The sequence below is a fragment of the Oxyura jamaicensis genome, chromosome 2 (assembly GCF_011077185.1).
Source record: "Oxyura jamaicensis isolate SHBP4307 breed ruddy duck chromosome 2, BPBGC_Ojam_1.0, whole genome shotgun sequence".
NCBI classification, from domain to species: Eukaryota; Metazoa; Chordata; class Aves; order Anseriformes; family Anatidae; genus Oxyura; species Oxyura jamaicensis.
This window is the reverse complement of record NC_048894.1, coordinates 33,388,877-33,408,169: the sequence shown is the minus strand read 5'-3', so window position 1 is coordinate 33,408,169 and position 19,293 is coordinate 33,388,877. Positions and strand designations below refer to the sequence as shown.

The 19,293-nt window shown below is 39.8% G+C and overlaps 1 protein-coding gene across 2 annotated transcripts in view; it reads left to right on the top strand.

Annotated features, from left to right (window-relative positions):
* RAPGEF5 (Rap guanine nucleotide exchange factor 5) overlaps window positions 1–18,650 on the top strand; it is a 158,445-nt gene extending 139,795 nt beyond the window's left edge. For both annotated transcript variants that reach the window (XM_035316607.1, XM_035316608.1), the window contains 5 exons: window positions 2,389–2,439; window positions 3,553–3,640; window positions 6,758–6,822; window positions 12,275–12,329; window positions 15,001–18,650. In XM_035316607.1, the coding sequence (XP_035172498.1) occupies window positions 2,389–2,439; window positions 3,553–3,640; window positions 6,758–6,822; window positions 12,275–12,329; window positions 15,001–15,119 (378 nt within the window). In that variant the 3' untranslated portion in view covers window positions 15,120–18,650. The remainder of the gene's footprint in view (window positions 1–2,388; window positions 2,440–3,552; window positions 3,641–6,757; window positions 6,823–12,274; window positions 12,330–15,000) is intronic.
* Window positions 18,651–19,293: the final 643 nt, after the last annotated feature.

The window sequence follows — 19,293 nt, the reverse complement described above, 5'->3', positions numbered from 1 at the left end:
TTTAGACCCTGTCAGAAACATTTCTCATCTATGTTGTGTACTGGTGAATTACCTTTTCTTCCTAATTATTTGTTTTTCATGCTGAAATCTAACAGAGGGCAAGTGCCACTAGAGAAACTTTACTGTGACCTGAAGCTGTAGGTACACAGCCATTCAAATAAAACTAAATGTGCCTTTCCAGAGCTTTTAAATAAGAGCAAAGCAAGGAGATCTTACCCGTTTGTGAAAGAGGGGGGTTGGTGTGGATGGGGGGAAGGGTTTTTTTTGGGGGGGGGGGGCGAAGTCAGGTACATTATCTTAGCATTTTAAGTATATGTCAGAACAGAAAGTCTTATAAGATTGGTTCTAAAAAAAGCATACCTTATTATGGAATAATTTCATTTATTCAAGATATATATATCTTTGCTGATGAAACTAAAATGGAGGAAGAAGTCATTTAATGTAATATGCAGAGAAATTTCATCCCTTGCCACCCACCTAGCACCGCAAGTGGGCAGTACTCAAAAAACATGAACCTGTAACACAAAGTGAAAAAGAATAACTGTGATCTCCTTTGTTGGAGATGCCCTTGAGCACCAGCAGCTGAAACCCAATGGCAGTTGAAGGGTCACAAAGCTATCTAACACAGTCCAGTGCAGTCTTTCTCTCTTAGCTGAAATCATGCATGTGAAAACATCACTGTGTATGTCAGTGACATTGGCATGTAGAGAAATGAGGGCAATTACTGCTGCTTTGGGATGGAGTTTACAGGGACTTGGATAAGCAAGGCTATTTTAAATAACAGATAAAGCAAAAAAAATAAAATAAAAAAATAAAAAATACACACCTGAGGACAACAATACAGAAACCCCTTGTTTCTCCAGCTCCTAAAATGCCTTGCCCACCAGGGAATATTTGCCTTTGCCTGCTCTTATGGGTTGACTTCATCCCTTTTCTTTGGGCTTTGGTAGAAGAGTGGAAGGGACTAAATACATGTGGCAATGGTGTAAGTGTCTCCAGCCTGCAAGCACACAGAGCTCTCTAGCATGGTGAGACTCCTCTGAAAATCATGCGCCACAGATGTTCTTCTCTGCGAAGAACAAAATGTATTGCGTGTCTGAACAGGGAGTGCCTCTGCATATGTATCATTGTAAATATGTCAAGTTCCTGTATGTAAAATATTTATGAAGTTGCATGTGTTTTTTTTATAAAAATTTACTGCACTGGAAATTTCAAAAGCAGAAGGTTATTTGCATTAGTAACGTGACTTCTAGAAAGTAGAGCAATGTTTATAAATTAATTATAATTACTTACACATGTAAATGAAGCCACCTAAATTTAAGCAACAATTTACACACTAAACTATATTGGTTCTGCGCTTGAATTCTTAAACAAGTAATATACCCTGAGCATATTCTACGTTTTTTCCACACTATGCAGTGTTTTAATGAGCCTAAGATTCACTGATTGAATATATTAAAAATGTGCAATTGCAATTCCACATTCAGTTATCTTAGCATTTTAATCGTACAGCTCATCCACTTAATCTTAATTGTTCTAAATCTCTTTGGTAGTGTCATTGTGGCTGTTGGGGTCTAAGGCAAGGCAAGATTTGTAGTAAGGGGGTATATTCTACTGGAGCTAACCAGTGTAGCTTGAAAAAAAATACACAAACATTCAGGTCCACACACCCTTCTTCAAGTCTGAAATACCATCAGCAAAATTCAAATTGAACAATTGCTTTGAGTATGTGGTGAATCCATTAAAGCATCTTAGAGAGTGGATGCTTGTGGAATAGAGCAGGCATTAGCATATAGGGGATGAAGGAAGAAGTTATGTTGTACCTGAGCTCCTAAGGAGAGCATTTTGTGCAGTTCCCTGTGGAATTAGGATGAGACTTCAGAGATCGGGTACTCATTTTTTAAGGGAAGTTCTCTTTCTCTGAGAACAACATGGAATACCATGGGTAAGAACCAGGGTGGTGTATTGAACATCACGGAGTGTTATGCCGATTCATTTCCAGAGCCCATAGTTTAGAGAGAGAGAGCAATTACAAAAAGAATATTTAACTTGGTTGTGATTACAGAATCTGAATCCTCAGTCAATGCTACTGTTACTGTCTTGATAAATGCAACAGATGGAGGCTGGGCAAGAAAATAAAAATGGCTGCTAACATGTATTTTTTGTAGAAGAATGGTGAAGGTGTGGAGGTGAGGTTGCAGGCACAGGCATTATGTTCAGGTCTGCAAGTAGGGTGCTAGGAGCTGAGGAGTGGAGGCAACTGCCTGAGGAAGTGCAAAAAATCAGTCTCATGGGAAAAAAAATATTTTTCTACCTTTTTAAATCAAATTTATTTATTTATTTATTTATTTATTTATTTATTTCCTCTCTCTGTGTTCCCCACTTCAGAAAATTCCTGGGAAGTTCAAGAAACTTTTCACTGAACTGGAAAGTTTGACAGTAAGTACATTGTTGACAGCCCAACAGAGTTGCTTGTCTTTACTTGCCATCCTTCTTTGTAATTTATTTCAAGACTGCCTGTCATTGTCTGGGGCTGGAACTTGGTCACGTCACATCAATGGTTTGCCATAGGACACAAAGCTCTCCAGAGCTCAGAGGTGGTGTCCAAAAAAGAAACAGGTCCTGTTCCTGACAGCTGGAGGAAAGGCAGACAGAGGCAAACATGTCGCTTTTTCACCAGTACCAGTTTGGAAACTGTTCTGTCGCTCTGGTGGTTAATCGTCTTCTATCCAAAGAAATGTGCTGCAGATTAGGAGACAAGGAGGGTAGCTTTAAAAAGTTAAAAATAAAAAAAAATAAAATAAAATAAAAAAGCAGAGGCTAGGGATCTTTGTCACCATTATCAAAGCTGAGTAAATAAGTGTTTCCTCTGGCTGTCAGGGAGCTGGATGCCTGGTGAGATCGCTGCCTAGTGCGGGGAGCATGAAATCCAGCCTTTAACAATTGTCATGCTTTTGCACTTTGAGTCCTTTATTAATTAACATGTTTTCAAGATTGTCTGTGAGCTGGTGTACAAATCCGCTTGTTTATAAAGGAAATCGAGATGAGTTTTTGAATTACACAACACCACTGATACATAGTCTCTTATTTTCTTTGACAATGTCCAATATGTTCCTTTGATCTGAGACTAGGTAATTTTGTTTCTTGGTTATTGGGGGAGAGGGAGCAAGTAAGGAGGTGTTTTGTTTTTAAGAAGAAATTCATCAGCAATATATTCCAAGGGTATAATCAGTGCTAGAAAGTAAGCTGAAGATATTTTGCTAATAGAAATTTGTGGGGAAATCATAGAGCAAAGTGGATCTGTTCTGCAGCTTACTCCATTTTTAGAACTGTTTCATCTGGAGGAACATAATTGCTTTTGTTGTTTTCATTGTTTACATTTCCTGTTAAGTTTAGTAAGTCACCTAGTTTAGAAAACCTTTATCTACCTCGTTTCCCGAATAAACCTTTTTATATCTAAGTCATGTTCAGATCGTAAGCTGATAATGGATTTAGAATTGTTCTTTTTATAGCTTATTGATTTTTCTCTCTATTACCCAAATGGTTTTGTAGGACCCTTCTCTGAATCACAAAGCTTACAGAGATGCATTCAAGAAAATGAAATCTCCGAAAATTCCCTTCATGCCCTTACTTCTGAAAGGTATTGTTTTAAGCTTGTCTGCTGTTTTTTTGTCATGCCAGTGCATGTACAGAGATTTGTGATGGTTAGTTAATAATTATAAGGTGATTTTTCCTTCACATGGGGTTGTGATGTGTGTGGCAGACATGAGGATACCTACAAGATAGTGCTCAGTCTCAATAATAATAAACACGGCTGCTTTTTAAGACTGGGAAAATGGCAATTTTCACACAATTTTTCAAATGGCAGTGCTTTCCCTGGCAGGCATGGGCAGAGAGCAGCCTGTGGTGGCTGCGGTTGCATCCCCTTGAGGCTGGCAGGCAGACAGCGGTGCCGTGGGTCCTGCAGACTGTATACACGCAAGCAACCATGGTCACACTGCTGTTGGGAGGGTTTGCCTGGCCTCCTTGAAGCAAAACTGACTGGTGTTACAGATTTTGTAGAGCTACAGATCTGCCTCTTTCCTCTGTCCTGAGAGGAGGTTGTCAAGCCTCCCATAGGTCTGAGAGATGCAATAAAACTGCTTGCTTAATGCAGTGAGCTGGGCAGCTAATTCAGTGGCAGGTATTTCAAATACTCCATTATCTCAGCGTCATTAATTATTAATCGTCTTGTCTTGAACATGACAAATTCATTTGATTAGCTCTGTATTCTGAAAGTGTTCTCGTTAGGCTGTTTATGCTAACCTGCTACTGCTGCAGGTTTAAAATGTTTGAAGACTGTTCTCCAAACAAGCTGGTGACAGTTTGGGAGCCATAAGGCACTTCTCCTCTTTGCATGCATCAAAGGAGTTTGCATAAATTCCGATGGATGCAATTATCAAGACTTCAGAAGAAGGCAAACATAAACAAGTAACGTGTAGCAATGATGTTTGCACAGCGCTGCAATACAGGGTATAAAAGCGTGCACGTTTTTATAAGTGCATTCATGCAGCGTGCTCTCATGTCTCTAAAGTGTGTTGGATATAACAAGAAGACTGCAAAATAAGTAAGCTTCTTCAATACAGAGTGATCCTTAAGGAGATGTTGCCCAGGTGGGTAATTATGAATATATTGCATAGTACATGTGACTACATGCTGTATCAAACGTGTTTGTATTAAAATAATTTACAAAACCATAAAATAAGCTTAAATAGCACAGAAATCATTAATAAGTCAACAAATTAACTGTATTTCAACACAAGAGGAAGAAAAGTTGTTTCAAGAAAAAAAAATAAGATCAGTAAAAACCTTTCTCTAATTATGAAAAATAACTTCAGAGTGTCCTTTTAAAGTTAATTAAATTTAAATGCAGAGCTCTCTTACAGCACAGACAGCATTAGAAAATCAAGCAGATTTTTCAAATATGCAATAAAATGCTGTGTTGTACCATTACAACATAGCTCAGATGCAATTTTCTGCTCCACTGAATTTATCTAGACTCTTAGTTGTTGGCCGCAAAGCAAATTTCTGTTCCTTCCACCCTGAGAGATATCCATTGCAGTCACAGACTTAAAAAGCTGTCTGGAAATTTCTGCTTCCAGTAGAAGTTCCTCATTAGAAGTGACATTTTTTCACTGCACTGATACAGAGACAAGTAATGCCTGCCTGCCAAGTAGGTCCTGAAGCCGTGTCCTTTCCCTGTCCTTTTCCCTTGGTGCCCCAAAGGTGGAGGAGGTGCAGACAGTCCTGTTCCCTCCTTCCCCTCTGTTTTTTTAGGGTTCCATCCAGATGCAGAGAGGCTCTGGAGGCATGCCTAGCATATCCCCATGCTTGCCCCACTTGCTGAGGAGTCCCCAAGCAGATCCTGGCTCCCCATCACCCCTCAGGCAGAGCTCTGCCTAATGAGTCCCAGCCTCAGGTTTCCAACCTCATATCGAGCCATTAACATTTCCATTCTAAGCAATTACAAAATCTCCCTCAGGCACAGAGCGAATCTTTGAAACAAAAGGAAATAAATCAGGTTGACTGTTTTGGGGTAGCATGAGGGAGGTTGATAAAGCAACCCAAGTGTCAGCTGCAGGTTCTTGTCCTAACCCCCCCCAAAACTGGCACTCAGTTTGGGAACCAACTGGGCATGAGCACAGGGAAATGCTGAGATGTATAGTGGTGTACTGGAGGTTGGCACCTCAGCAGAGAGAGCTGTGACTTTTGCAAAGTAATGGTGTCAGAGTCCCATCTCTTTAAACCAGTGCTGGCTGCTCCTGGTCCTTGTGGGTATACATGCATCCATGCGGTGCACAGCTAAAGCAAGAGGGAGGTGATAAGGACGTATGGATGGTGGTGGCGTTCCTTCTAGTACTTTTCTCACCCAGAGAATATACCATTGGAGGCAGAGCTTCACAGGTAGTCTGCCCATGACCTCAGTTTTTGCATGTCTGAGGCAGGTATTGCTTCATGCCCTAGCAGGCATAAGAAAATGGGAAAAAAATGATCTCCAGTTACAGTTCTAATTGTAATCTTAACCTCACAATGTTTGTTTTGCCTGTTTTAATTTTTCTTCTCCCTCCAGTTCATTACAGTGTGTTCAGTTCCCTTCCTGGAGTCAAATATAGACCTTTTCCTTTCACTGACCTTTTTTTAACCTTTGCAAATTCTCTCCAACAATACTGTGTAAGAGTCTTTTAACTCCCTAGGGTTTGCCTAGCCACAATGCCTACTCCAACCTAGGCTTTCAACTCCAGTTTAGTCACTTGTGTTGGCCTCACTGGCTGGCCACTGCTATAGCTCACATCTCTGTGGGGACTTCAGAGTCATGGTGCCCAACGGAGAGAGATGAAGGGGTGTCAGAGCTGACCCCATGCCTGGTAGCTCTGCCCCTCTGGAGCTCTGGGCTCAGGGACCAGCAAGCCCCAGCCTGGGCACAGCTATGGGTAGTGTGGCCAGATCGATCTCGAGAGTGCAGAGACCAGGAAGAAATCTAGGCTCTCACTTGAAAATCATATTTTTACCACATGCATGTAATGTCTATCATTATGCCAAGCTTTTGTTCTCTTTTTCTAAGGTGTTACGGCAATCCTTAGTGGGATATTTTCCTCTTTTTGTTGTTGTTGTTGTTGTTATTGCTGTTTAGTCATTTTATTTCTTTGTACTGAACCACAAAGCCATTAAAAATAATTCTTTTCCCTTTTTTTTTTTTTTTTTTTTTTTTTTTTTCCAGATGTAACATTCATCCATGAAGGAAATAAAACATTTCTGGATAACCTTGTTAATTTTGAAAAACTGGTAAGTTAATTTTGTTGTTCCCATTTTTCATAGAAATTCTCATTCTCTTCTTCCCTTTCCCCCACTTACAAGACTAAAAGGTTTTCTTGTGAGTGAAAGAGGAGGAAGTAAACAGAGGTTAGTTCTGCTGCTTCAAAGAGCAAACAGGATAAAACAGCCAACAGTTCAACTCCCCTGCCTCCTTCCTCTTTTCCTCTTCTCATTCCTTCCTCCCCCCTTTTGTCCTGTAAAATAGTTAAGCCAGCAGTATCCAGCGTCTGTGTCACACAGTCCACTCAGTTCATTCCCAAAGAACCCTGTTCCTTTACGCCACTTTGTGGACTGTTTCTCCTCAGTTAAGTCTACCTGCTTGAGCTCTCTCTCTGTTGTTTTCTCTTTTCTCAAGGCACCATAGAAAAGGTAGGTCTAGTTTAACACTAGTGCCTGGTATGCTAATTCCAAGGATCTCAAATTAAAGTAAAATTTTTCATCTAGGTTAGATGATGAAGATATTAATGCCTAAAATGTGAATTAAACTGACTGTACATATAACTATATTAAGTGTTATATAGAAGGCAACTTAATAGCTTTGTATCTAGACTATGCTGGCATGATATTCCAGATGGAGTTTTTATTTCTTTCATTTGCTCTAGTTCTTTGTTGATAACACTTCTGTAGCACTGAAAACCATAGCTTAAACATCAGAGCAGTGTTGGCATGGAGAAACTTTGATTTTGTTTGTCTGGCCTATTTGATCAAGAAACCAAAATGTTCTTCCTGGTTGCTCTAGATGTGCTATGGGACTGTGAGTCCAGATGGTTGTTCCCGGGGAATTGTTCCTACCTATTTTCTCCATGTGTTTACACTTGTTCAAGAATGAACATGAAAACAGGGAGTTATTCATGAGCCAGATGTTGAACTTTTTTTTTTTTTTTTTTTTTTCACATCCTATCATAATATACATTGTCTTTCAACCTAAAAGCAGATGTAGACTTTGTCTTCTGAACCTGAGATCCTCTTTTCTTGTTTTCTATTTGATTCTTGTACCTTTTCTTGTTGCAGAGTTTAGGAGACCACTGATTTGCATTTAATGAAAGGTTTCCTTGTCCCAAGTCCATTAACTGTTTGACCTTTAGGTGTTTGCATAAAACTCATTAGCATGTTCTTCTTCATTGCCTCTTGGAAGTGCATCCAATTAACATGTAAATTAAACTAGCCCTTGATGCACAATCATTGTTACTGAATTCCCCCCACTGGCCCACATATTAATTTAGTGGATATGTAGGATATGATTCTTATTTCAGTCTTAGCCAGACCTTGTTGTTTGTTTGTTTGTTTAATGTCATGTATACATTTAATGTATGCTGGGCTTGCTTGGTAAGATTTCTTATCCTTCTTGTCACCACTGTGTCTACAGAGGTGGTGAGATCTTTGCTAATTGACTTCAGTGAGCCAGGATTTCACCTTTTTGATGCAAAGGGATAAATGGGCATCTTAAATGGGGGAAGAGTCTGTGTCATGGTGGTGGGGTAAGGGTTGCTAACACTGACACTTCCAAATTGTTAGTCAGATCGTGCCCTGGGGAACGTGTTACCTCATGGTTGTCCCAAGTGCTGTGTACATATGAATGCAGACAACAGTGCAAGCTACAGAAGTGGAAGCTTAGAAGAGATTTAAATAGGGGTGTAGCGGAAACTCAGACAGTATATGTCACGCTGGATCATTTGGATTCTAAGGTATTTAGTCTCTGGGCATGAATGTACTAACAAGACGCTTCACACATCACCATGTATATGTCCATGTTTCTTTTCTACTTGTAAAGGCTTTGTCCCAGTGAAGAAAGTCTTTTCTGGTGTTTTATTACTGTGCTGAGCACTTTCTGACTGCTTGAGAAAAATTAGGGTTGACATTGACTCCTGCTTAGTTTGGGTCAAGCTGCAGAACTTCACCTGCAAATTTGCTGTTGCAGAAAAAGAAGAAAAGAATTATTCTACCATAGCAGATTACTGCTCTGGGGAAGGAACTTACTCACTGTCATAAATGCGTAGAGTTTCTGCTTATGAATTTCAAAGCAAAGATGATTTATTATGTCTTCATTTGAGTCAGTACTTTTGAAATATTTCAGGTCTGCATTAAGCTCTTGACCTGAAGGAAGACTTGTTAGTCTGAACCATTGTTTTTTTCCAGTAATATCAGTTGGTTTAATAAAATATATAATCTCTTACTACAGTCCCTGCTTATTTTATATTCTTAGGCCATCATGGCCACAAAATCCTACCGTGACTGAACTTGATTTGACATGACATGATTGCAATGAAGACAAAGTTAATTCAAAATATAAAGAAAAAAATCTGTGAAGAGTAGAAAAAGAAATGATCTTTTGTCTTTGGAACGTTACCCAGTAATAGAAAAAGTTGAAGGGATTGCAGTGGTTTATTTAACTTTATGTTGGGTAAACTCTACAATAGAGTTAGATCACTATTTAGTACCATACACTCTTCATCGATAAAAGAAAATACAGTCTTATACAGTTACATCTGAAGATATCTCATTTTTTCCATATTTCCATGTATTTAGTGAGCTGTTTCACTGAATTGTGGCTTCAATTTTTTTTCAGTAGGCAGCCATCACCCATATCTTAACAAGGACATGTCTTACATACACTTCAACAAACTAATACAGGTCAGTGGCCATTACCGTTTTAGATAATGCCATCTTACATAGTACCTTCAGCAGTGAGAAATGTACGTGCAGCTGAAGATTTTCAACCTACCCCACCCCCCAAATATCTCTACAATTCCCAAGACTGAGCTTTTGCTATCATCAGTTAAAGGAGTGCTAATGATCCTAGGTAGCTGGGAGGCTGAAAACCCACAAGAAATGTGTTATTCATCACACTAATGGTACGCAAACATCTGTTTAAACAGTCAGGAAATAGCATTTACTTTGCAGATGAATAAGGTGATTTTCTGTATTACAATTGGATCCCAGAGAGTTGGAAATGGACAGAGGCTCTAATTGGGCTAGTAAAGAAGAGAGATTTGGGATTCTGCTTTAACAGAGTGTACCAGAGCATCACCTTCAGAAGCTGCCTTGGGATGGACCCCACACTGACTGATAAAAGAGGCAGCACAGAATGACAACGTGTGCACTAAGGGGGGTCTCTCACTTCTAGAAGCTAGATTCAAAGGGTACCAGCTGAACATTATGAAAACCATTCTATGTTTATATGTTAGAAATATCACAGCAGCAGCAGTAGTGGAAGTTGTAGCTTTCCCAATACTCGCACTATTGACCATGAAGGACATCTCTTGGGAACTTCATTATAATCAGTGCAACAATATCAGCACAAGAGATTGCGTGATTGCATGGCAAAAGAAGCACAAGTAGCAAAAATATATATTTTAAAAATTTATTCACTGAGTATGAAGTTTCTATTAAAGCTGTTTTTCTTGTGTTAAGCTTTCCTGCCGAGGAATTCTGTAAGCTACTCTCTGAGTGTTGAGAGATGAGCTGCTCTATGTCATTCTGATTTTAAACATATTTTGCTGAGGACAGGTCATCTGTTCCACCTGTATATTTTTGAGGGAGATGTGAGAACCACATGTACAGTTTTGCAATGAATAATTAAGCACTTTGCTTAAATTGTTGAGCAGATTTGTTGAGAAGTTGTTGGCCAAATTCAGTATGTTTTCACTTTTCTATCACTGAAGCAATCAAATAAATAAGAGTGATGCTTCAACAAATTTATGGGTGAAATCTAGTGAAAATGAGTGTACTTTGCTGATTTGTAGTGAACAGTTCCAGTTTTTGTAGGTTGAAGACCTGAGCCTGAATGAGAAACCAGACTGAAATCTTTTATTTCCTCTGCGTAATCTAAGTGAACATCCAAAATTTGCTGTACCTCAGAAGAACAGTAAAATGGCAATGTTTTAAATAAATGCCGTATCAAAGTAAACCATGTATCATGAGTTATGATTTGTTGGAACTGTAAAATGGACAAATATTTGTAACTCAGGGGAGGAAAAATACTTGCAGGAGTGTATTAAGAAGCACTGAAATCTCCCATGTAGCCTCAATTTCCTACCTGCACTACCATGATATTCTTCAAGTGAATGGCCAAGGAAAGATGTTTCCAGTTCTTGTGGCACCACCGTATGGCAGTTGCAGCAGTCTTTCAGATGAATTATGATTCTGTAACCAATGATCCAAAGATGGCTTTAATTATTCTACCATGCGAGAATCTGAATATAAATAGCTGCTGAAACATTGTACATGGCCCCATGCTAAATGGGGAGAAGCTCACAACTACAAATGCATCTTTCTTAATCTTTCTTACCTCTGATTTATGGATAGGAAAGAAAGTTTAAAGATATTTTTTGTTCCAGCATCAGTTGAAGGTGAATTTTGGAGTCAAATCTTGAAGAACCATGAAAAGCTCTCATTAATGCTTTGTTAAGACCAAAAGTCATTTTTTTTTTCCAATGGTATTCTTTACATCTCATTTTTCCAGGACTTCATTTTCTCAGAGCATTAAAATCTTTCTTCTTTGGTTGGAAAGCCCGGTAAATTAAAAAGTACATCTTTCTTAGAGACACATAGGGGAAGACTGGTTCATTATTACTTATGTTCTTCTGCAATGCAACTTTCTGTTTTAATTACCTAGGAATGCTTTTTGTTCCCTATTCTATAGGCAGGTATCTTGTGAGTGTGGAAGGTTCCAAGTCATTTACTGTGCTTATACATTAGTCTGCCAAAATGGGACAAAATGCTCCTTTTGGGGGGTAAGAGAATAACATATTCCTGTTAACATCAGCTTTTTTAAATGGTATGCCATTCATTGGAAAACATATGGAGATGTCAGGGTGCTTGCTCTATCTGGGATGTGGCTGTTATTTTTGTGTGTTGGTTATTGTACCCCAGAAAACTGCCTAACTGATACTAGGACCTGCTCATGCTAGGCAGTGTATGGATATATGCTGAGGTTTTGGCTGGGCCACAGAGAGCTTGCAGCCCAATTAGACAACATGTGGAGACACAAGGAGAGGTTGCAGAATACTGGAAGCCCTGGACAGTGCACTAAAGACAGGAGTTGAATGCAGAAATACCCAGCTAATCCACACAACTTCCCTCCTGTAGCTTTTCAGTTTAATAAAAGTCACGGGAACAAAAAATAAGTAATTGTATGGCTGTTTTTCATTACTGCTTTCCATGGGCTCTTTGGGAGTTGTTCTCATTTAATCTGTGCAATACCAATAAGGACCTCCTGAACTAATCTTGTTTCATCATATATTATCACTGAGCCAGAGAGCACAGTAGCCTTTCCGTTGTTCCCCCACTGTCATCATTTTCTACTTTACTACAGTTGATTTTTGCTTTACAGCATAAGGCGAGGAGATTTTTAAGGATATTTTTAATGACAGAAGCCATCTCTGATTTTTGCACTGACGTTTTATCTGTCCTGTCTTTGCAGCACATGATTGCAGATACTGTTCGATCGTTGAGACATTGCAGAAATAACCAGTTCGGTGAGTAGCCAGATTTGCTACTTGGTTTGACTTTTTACAGACTTGAGGGTGATTACGATTATTCTTTTCCTCCCTCCCTCCCTCCTTCCCTCCTTCCTTCCCTCCTTCTTGCCACTTGCTTTTCTTGTGGAGGAACCTTGTTTTTCTCCTTCTCAGCAGTTCTCATTCTCTGCAGAGAGGTTAAACACAGGAGGGGGACAAACACCACACTTCCTTAGGAAGTGGTTAGAGTTTTTTTAAGCCACACACTGAACATGTAATTTACTGAGGCCACTAAAACCTCCTTTTTGAAAGAGCTTCAGAACTGTGCTGTAGCATGAATGTGGGATTTTCACGGTTAGGGAGAAAGAATTTGAATCTTCTTCTTTGCATCTGTATTTTCAGCAGCTGGCAGCACAGGCTCTGACCAAAAAAAAAAAAAAAAGAAAAATAAAAAAAATAAAAAAAAATTTTGTGTATAAATACATTTACCTTGGAAAGCTATAGGTACTATAAGATTTTTGAATACTTTTTTTTTTCTATAAAATTACTTGTTTATGCACTGACTTTTTTAAAAAAGAAAGGTTGCTTACTATTATGGTTTTTGTGTTATTTTAATACATACATACAGAAAGAATGGGAGAGGAAGAATTACATACTTTTTTTTTGGTTTTCTTCTGTTAAACCAGAAACTGAAGGAAATAATGAATAATCCAACCCATATATCTATACGTTAGAATGCCTTTTGTTTGGCATTATAAAATGGTAGCATTGGTTCCTTACAGTGAGGTGAATTTTTTTTGCAGCTTCTTTGCAAAGCTTTCACCTCATCTTTTTTTTTTTTTTTTTTTAATTATATTTTTATGAGTGGTTTTGTAAGTGTTGCAACATAAATCTAAGGCTAATATCTGAGATTTATCATATAATCTGGTAGTTTGAAGTACACGATTGCTTTTTTATTTTTACCACAGACTTGATTTATTGTGAAGCTGGCATTAAAAAGCAGCTTATACAGATATCCCTGTAGGCACACTTTTTTTGTTTTGTTTGTTTGTTAGATTCGTTTAGGCATGAAATGAATTCACTGAATATTTATTGAAACTTTATGGACAGTTTCCTTTTCTAGTGGGCTTATTTTGCTCTCAGGAATGTGAATCTTTCTACTGCATCAACTCCCAGATTGGCCTGAGAGCAGCAGGCACCTTACTGTAGGAAATAACTCAAACAAAGCCAAGCAAGGAATATTATTATTATTTGTGAACTGTATCATGTCTATTAAGTGTCTTTCTGAATCAGAAACTGATTAGGTTCCAAGCAAGACTGAAATGCATTTTTAAGGGAAATAATGCTTTTATATCCTGAAAACTAATAATAACATTTCCAAAATCAGGCAGAGCAGCCCGAACAAATAACACAGTTGAAGCTTTTTGTAATTTCAGGTATTAATGAGAAATACAAATGTTTCTCAATACATGCACCACAGCTGCTGTGATCTATTCCCCAGGACCAGAAAGGTCACTGATATATTCTGACAGAGATTTATCACATTGTCCTGTTCTCTCCCACATTTCTGAAGTCAGATAGGTGCTTAGAAATAGCTCCTAAAAATAGCTTCCCAGGAACACCATTAGCAGCTGCATGTAGAAGCTGCTGCTTTGACATCCCACGTTACTTTCATAGCATTAAATAGTACTTAGTAGAAACTAGTAGGATGGTTGGTTCCTGGAAAGCTTCTCATGTAGCTGGAGAGTGTGGAAAAAAGGATGATAATGAAACAAAAGAGAGGGAGGGAGCGTGCAAGTTAAGCTGATTGGTTTGAGGAGTTTTGAGGGTTTTCTTCTTTAATTTATGGTAATGTTATTAAAAATTCCCTGAGGACAAGAACTGGAACAGAGCTTTTCAGCCTTCGCCAGTTTGTCAGCAGACAGCAATGGAGGGCAACGTGTCTTGTTGTTTTCTCTGCCTGTCTCAGTAGCAATGGACTTAGCTTTTCCTTTTCTGCCTCTGCCGGTCACCAGCAATGCTGGAAGGTTTCACAGGTGGTGAGTTCCCAAAAGCTCATGCCAAGCTTAACAACTGTGGCAGAAAACACACGCTCTTCAAGCCACCCTTGAATTTGCAAGTTGCACAGCTAACTCCTCTTGCCATATAAGCTCCCATGAAAGAGCAGTGAGATTCTGTTATTAGAAATCAAAAGCATAACAGATGAAAACCCAGGGGCCTGCCAGAGCACCTTTGAAGAACTTCAGCATCCAGCTGCTGCATTGTCGCCCTTCACCTGCTCCAAAGGAAATGACTCAGGGGCCTGCTATCTTACCTATTCATGCTGAAACTGTAGGAGTTACAGGCTGGGTCACCCGCCCCTGCTCAGGATTACCTGTTGCTCTGCCAGAGCAGCATGAGGGAGCCCTTGAACTACCCACGCAGAGGACATGCTACCCATGCTCCCAGCAGGAGCACATCTTCCTCTTGGGAAGTTCAATGTCCTGCCACCCGCTTACCCCTCCTGCTATGCCTACATGCGTGCCAGCTGGCTGGTATTGTCTACTTCTTCCTTCCTCCTCCCCTTTCCTGTATCTGTTACCTCATAGGTTGCACTGAAATATCAAGTCCTTTGGGTCGCTGGCACGCAGAAATGAGCACCAGGCAAGGCACAGCCCTCTGATTCCTTCCCTTTCTCTGTCCATTGTAGGCAATGAAGTTCCTTCGAAAGAGCACCATGAACTGAAGCCATATGTCCACCACCTGCATGTCATCGACAACCAGCAAGCTCTCTTTGAGCTTTCTCACAGGATAGAGCCGCGCGTGTGAGCGTACACAGCTTCGTATAACCTTGTAACTGCAGCACTTTGAATTAAGTGAATGTTTATGCCAAGCATGTTGCTTCCCTATATGAGAACAGTTTACTGAGTTTTATCAGTAGCTCACACAACATGCACAGGAAAATCGGGCAGAGCAAGCAAAGAAGCTGCTCAGAGAGCTGCAGGGCAAGCTTGGTGCCGTCCCCGCTCGTCACCAAGCGGAGCAGTGTTCTTTGAGCTCAAGAGCTTGGTTTCTGTGAAAATATTGTTTGGTCCAGTGTAGCTTTCAATGCAGATTCTACCAGTATTAGAAAGAAAGGAAGCATCGTGTCACAGCAGCAAACCATTGCAGCAAGCAACATGAAGCAAGGGGGTTCACAGTTGGTCGCAGTATGTACCTCGCTAATTCAAGGTTGCCAAAAATACTGTGGAATCTGGGCAGCTCCCCTGCGTCCATTGGAGCATCTTGTCTGGGATAAGTACGGACAACCAAGGACTGGAACATAAAAAGGCAGCACACCACGTGAAGTTCAAGAGTGTGTCATGATTTGGAGGTCAGTAAACAGTTGATACTGTAATGGTCCCTTAGAAATCTGCTTTATAAAACACTGTAGGAGCCAATCCACTTCTGTTGCAGTTTCTGGACACAATTGTTTGTACACAACAAAGGTGTTACTTTCTTCCTTTTCATTTATTTCAGATTTAGTACTAGATCTGCAGCTAAAGGGTTATAGACTATTATAGCAGGAGCTGGTTTTTTTCAGCTTGGATTGCACCCTCCTCTGTGTCAATTCAGAAGCAATGCCTACGCTCATCTACATTCCTAACTAACCTTCTGGAAATGCTCTCTTTTAGCAGGTAAGATTTCACCTAACTCACACAAGCTTCCAGTTCCTAAAGAAGAGCACTCTACACCCTGCAGGGTACCAGTGTAACAACCTGCATAGACATCAGGCTGTCAGCATTAGGGTCCCTTTCTGCTTCTCTGCACCTCACACATTTTCCTTAGCCAATTTTCATGTCATTAAAAGTAGTACTTCTGGGCACATATTGAGGCAGCATTTCTAATGTCCTGTCTACAGCTGACCAAAATCTACACGCCACTGTCACAATAACTCCACTTTTCAGCATGAAGAAGTTACACAAAATAATGTGTGCTGCTCTTCCTGGCACTCATTCATACACAGACTTGCAGTAACAGTCCCTTTGCAGAGCAGGGAGGTGGATATGTTGCACCACTCTGCCTGTCTCTATCCTATGTTTTCCACGTGAGGAAGATGTCCAAGAAGATGCTCCTTTATTGAGATGTGGATCTACTGAAGTAGCATGCTCTTCATCATTGTGTTATCTCTGGTTTAAAGGGATTTTTAAAAAGCAGCTTTAATAAGTAGTCTGTGGGGGAAATCTGTAGAATGCATTCAGTTTTCCCATCTGTGAAATATTGTATAGATCTATTGTAAAGGAAACAGATGTTTCAGAAATGTATTTGCTTGTACTTTGTTATTATCAAATACTATATGTTTTTGTTTTGTTTTGTTTTGTTTTTTAGAAAAAATAATCTTTTTACCCAGTAAAAAGAAAGAAAAAAATAAACTCTTGCTGGCCATGGAGTAAAAATTTCCTATGTTCTTCTGTAGATGTGACTGCACATACTGTAAATAAGTCTTTTGTGCAAACAGACCAAAACTGTTCAGATGAGGATACTAGCTGCAGTGGACTCCCTTTTTGCAGTGTAAGAACACAAACCATGGGTTGAATTTGCCTCTTGTTTTGTTGCAGTTCTTCCTCTGGCTCCAGCACTCCCTGAATCCCCACCCTAGATGCATTACCTGCATTGTCTGCTGGTTTTTGAGCTCCCCCTTGTGAAATCTCATTACTACGACGTTATTTTTAAGAGCCTGCATGTAGACCTGACTGCATGCATTAGCACACGTTGTAATACTATTCCACAAGTTCTGTTGAAATCTGTGGGAGAGGGAGCATGAGAAAGTATTTGCGGTTCACTGCATTCAGCTCTGTGATAGTTTTGGTGGTTACTGCTGTTGAAGCAGCAGCAGTGCCAGAGAAGAATAAAGGAAATGAAAGAAGGGAAAAATAATAATAATTAAAAAAAAGACAACTGCTCTGGCTTTGATTTGAAAGTATGCTAAAGCCAGCTTGAAGGCTCCTCACTGCCAGTTCAAACTGGCTGAAGCGAATTGTTGGGTAACGTTGTACCAGTGGGCTTCGAGCCAGCCTGAGCATTGGCTTTCTGCACCACTGTAACTTCATACTGAATCGGGTGTTGTCTGTTCTTTACAGCTGGCATGAAATCAGTTTGAAGGCACAAAGCCAGCACTAAGCATGTTATCCAAGTTCTGGCTAATTGGACTATTTTTTAAAACTTTACGAGCTAGTTTTCATAGTGGCCTTTGTTATTTGAATATGACTTAATGGTCTGAGGGGCTGACATCGGTGCATCAATTTCACATTGAAAATATGGGTCTTAAAACTGTTAGCTTGAAGGAAAGGCAAGTAGCCTACATGATACGTCTAACAAAAAGGCCTGTCAAAGTCTTCCTTCAACACCTAAAGTATTGCAGAGCTGGGCTTCAGACTGGCAGGCACTTTGAAGGTGTCGTGGGAGAAGAAACAATTCCTGTGAAAGTGCCAGGGGCACTACATAGCCTCTCCCAGGGTCCAGCACAGGTAAAACTGTGATTTTTAAACTGTTCATCTTTTGCCCAATAGCACATTTAGGTTATGTGGATAAAATCCACAAATCTTGTAAGTTCAGTATATCACAGTCACACCTGAGGTTAAATATTCTGCATATTTTCATTAGTAGCTAGGAGAGGTAATTAGACAAAACCAAGGAAAAGGCTAGGTCACTCTATACCTCTGGTGTGTGATTTTGCTGCATCAAATGTAGATGCTTCCATTACTTGTTTGATTCTAACCCCATCTCAGATAGAAGTTAACTGCATTTGCATGACACTGGCAAAAAAAAATAAATATTGAAACAATAAGATATGCGGATGTAAAATTACAAAGAAAGATGTAAATACTAAACATTTTAGCAGAGTAATATTTATTTGCATAGCCTATTTATTGTCATCTTATTACACTGTTAAGAAATACTGGGATGAAGTCAGTGAGCTGAGGTAAGAACACCTGCCTGTTATGTTCTCTCTGAGTGCCATAATGCTGTCAGCTTGCATTAAAAGTAATAAAACAGAAAACCCCAAATCAAGGTATTTACCTAACTTCTCAGGGACTACAGCTAGTAGTTATCCACTGCTATGAGACCTGGTATGTATGAAATAATCTGATTTACCAGAATCAATGTTGCCAATGTTTTCCTTTTCATATTTCATGCTTGTCTGCCTCTGTACATATTAATTGTGTTGTGTATTTATGAGAGCTAGTAAGCAATAATTTATATGTCAAAATGGCCAAGCAATACAAGGTTAAAACTTGTAGAAGCAACTGTTACATTTATCTTGCATTTTCCAGTGTTTTTTAATATTGCTTTTCCAAATATAAAAACTACCTTAATGAAGACTGGGCTCTGTGCCTTCCTGCCTATTGCACATCCTTTTTGTTCCTAACCAGAATATTTTATGCTCATGCTTCTTCAGTTCTGCAGCCCCTCGCTGTGTTTGTGAGGTAGATGCAGTGTGCACCTTGCCTGGGAGCCTGGCTCCATTCGGAGCCACTGGTACCTCTCTGGTCGGTGGGTCTTGCTAATGCTGATAAATACTAGGCGATTTCAGAAGCAGAGATTATATTAACAGGGTCTCAGCTGTTCCTTATCATCACCACACACTCTAAGAGAGGCCTGGAGCCACGGTGAGAAGTCCCTGTGGGAGAGGGGAGGAGTACACATTTATCTTCAAATTCCCTGGAGTCTGCTTATCAGCACTTGATCCTCTTAGCGAGGGGAGCAAATGCTTTCCCCTCGCATCATTTGTCCCTGCTGCTGCTGCTCTGGTTTCCTCTCCCTTCTCTCAGCTTGTCTGGAGTGTGAGAGTCAGAGCCTGTTACGAACAGTGAGTGCTCTGTAATGCACCTGAGGTTTGTCTGCTCCTTCCATCCTTTCCACTCATAAACTAAGAACCACTAAGCCAAGCCTGGTTATTTCACACACAAATAGTACTTGGTACCTACGGTGTGATGTCTGTTTGAAGTGCTTTACAAACAGG